This window comes from Euprymna scolopes, chromosome 5, assembly GCF_053919585.1.
Source record: "Euprymna scolopes isolate OS-2025 chromosome 5, ASM5391958v1, whole genome shotgun sequence".
Lineage (NCBI taxonomy): Eukaryota > Metazoa > Mollusca > Cephalopoda > Sepiida > Sepiolidae > Euprymna > Euprymna scolopes.
The window spans coordinates 43,737,861-43,740,514 of NC_136486.1; the positions used below are offsets into that span (position 1 = coordinate 43,737,861).

General features: G+C 40.7%; 1 protein-coding gene across 1 annotated transcript; it reads left to right on the forward strand.

The window, feature by feature from the left end:
- Window positions 1-2,054: 2,054 nt before the first annotated feature.
- Window positions 2,055-2,369, forward strand: LOC145276572 (uncharacterized). Its single transcript, XM_080127768.1, has one exon. The coding sequence runs from the start codon at window positions 2,055-2,057 to the stop codon at window positions 2,367-2,369; it is 315 nt and encodes a 104-aa protein (XP_079983894.1).
- Window positions 2,370-2,654: the final 285 nt, after the last annotated feature.

Sequence of the window (2,654 nt, forward strand, 5' to 3'; positions counted from 1 at the left end):
TCATTTTTATTATCTTTGTTTCTACTTTATTTCTATTTTATTTGTCATGTACGTAAAACAGATAAAAATGCACATGGACAACATATGAACAACAAATTCCATTGAAGTTCAAACAAAAAAAAGCAGCGTCTCGGCAGTCAAAGAAGAAGATGGCACTCTCATTCATCACCTAGACAGAATTGTTTCAGGGTGCAATTGTTCTGCGCTAACCTCTATACCACCAGGACACCCTCCAACCCTTCATAAACTGAACACATCTGAGGAACGTCCCATCCTCCCATCGACTGAAGTCCGGCAAGGCTGCAAGGGATGATGGTATTACTGTAGAAGTACTACAGAGCGGTGGTGAACCCATTGTTGAGATATTTACAAGACTGTTTAATAAGTGCCTAGCCAGTGGAAAAGTTCCAGATAAAAGGAGGAATGCATCAGTGGTCATCATTCATGAGAAAGGAGTGTCACAAGAAAACAGGGCATAATGCAGAAGTCATTCGTCAAAAATACGTGCCAAGGCCACGCCGAGAAACTATCCAGCCCAAACGAAGCATAGCATGCGGGAAAAAGAGGAAAAAAAACTTTTGGCGGGAATTACGTGCAAGGAGAAAGAAACAGGAGAATTAGTCTGAAAAATGGAGCTGATCACATCGCCAAACTAATGTCGATAATAAAAATTCGACTGATACCAGCCAACATAACAACTTGGTAAATTGGAAGTTCACTCGATCTTAATCTTAATCTGGAGCGAATACACCATGGCTCAGAGATATTGGAATGGGATACATCCCCGAGTGGGGAGGACAACGAGAAGACGCGATGAACACCAGCAACATGATTCACGCGGTGAAATGGCGACTCTCTCAACTGAGTCTTATTCCTGGAGCCGAAAAGGGAATACATCAAAACTACGAAAACACCTTGGCTAAGATATGTGGGAATGAGACATCCCAATGTCGGAGGTTGAAAAATAAGCGAGAAGGAAAAGCGAGGAAAGATAAGTGGATCAGCGAACTTCAAAGGGCATCGAATCGCACGTCGGCGAAGCGGGACTGCCTCACACCATGAACATCGGAGCACGTCCTCACAGTTAAGTATCGTTCAACATCGTCTCACCCCCCCTCCATACTTCATAAATGTCAACTCGCTGGACTGATTTGTTTTGTTCTTATTTTGAATAATTTCTACTGCCTCATATGACTCAACTATTATTCCACATGGGAAAAAAGAAGATAAAAAAGGAAAAAAGAGAAGAGGCTATGTTTGCGTGAACAGTTTTCTTTAACCGTTGCCCCCCCCCCTTTTGTTAACCTGTTGGCAATGTCTGCATGTTTTCTTATATTATTATTTCCTTTGAATATTTTGTCTTGGTTATTGAATTCTAACGCACAATAAATGACATGTATATAATATATATATATATGACCGTGTTCCATGAAATTTCATTGGAATTTTGCCAACCGTGAATTTCATAGGAACATTCCAAGTAGTATTTTTACGTTAGTTATTATTGCGATGATTCATGTTATATAATTCTTTATAATTGTTTCAATGACAATTCTGCAAGAACTTCTTCTTCCGTGTGTTATAACTTACCTTGACAGATTTCTCTTGCGATTTTCGATTGAGCAAGTCAAGATATCTAATGGTCATGATGATTTTACGGCCAGCACGTACACATTTTTTTATTTTACGATACGTTTCGGGGATAAATTCCCTTTTGGGATTTTTCAACCGGGACATATCGTCACAGGAGACACTGCAGATATGAACAACTATCGTCCAATCAGCTTTCTGCCAGTGACATAGGTTTTGCTGAAACGTATGCTTGGAACACTAGACAGTCATCAACCACGAGAACAAGCAGGTTTCAGAGCAGGTTACTCCACCATATTCAGGCTGTCAGTCAACTGCAAGAGAAAGCTAATGAATACAAGATTCCACTGTGCTTTGCCTTTGTAGTACACGAAAAGGCTTTCGACTCTATAGAATTTGACCCACTGTTCACTGCCCTTGAAAATCAAGGAATTAACTCTACATACATAACTTTACTGAAAGACATGTGCAGTGGGGTTACCTCTACGTACAATCTCCATCGTGACAGCAACAAGATCAAGCTGGAGAGGGAAGCAAGACAAGGTGGCAGCATCTCAGCAAAACTCTTCCCAACCTGTCTCCAGGATGTGATAATCAGTTGGATTAAGTGGGAGGATAGAGGAGTCAACATCGATGGCGAACACCTGTCATATTTCATATTCGCTGAGGATATAGTACTGATGGCACACTCTCTTCAGGAACTAAATGACATCCACTCTAAGAGAAAACCGGTTTGCCTCAACATGCATCTTGAAAATACCAAGGTGATGTTAAACTAGTACGCTGGCAAGTCGCCAATAATTGTTGATGGAGAGACCATTGCGGAAGTTGAAAGCTACATCTAATTGGGAAAGAAAATTACGAAATATGGAAATCTCCTCCTTGAAATAAAAGAATGGTAGTCCTGGGACGGGTAGCTTTTGGGAAAGTGGAGAATATCATGAGAAGACGAAAAGCAAGTATGTCAATCAAAGAGAAGATCTTCAATGAATATATATTACCTGTGATGATCCACGGTAGTGAAACATGACAACTCGTCCAAGTGTAATCTTGGCAGTAGCACC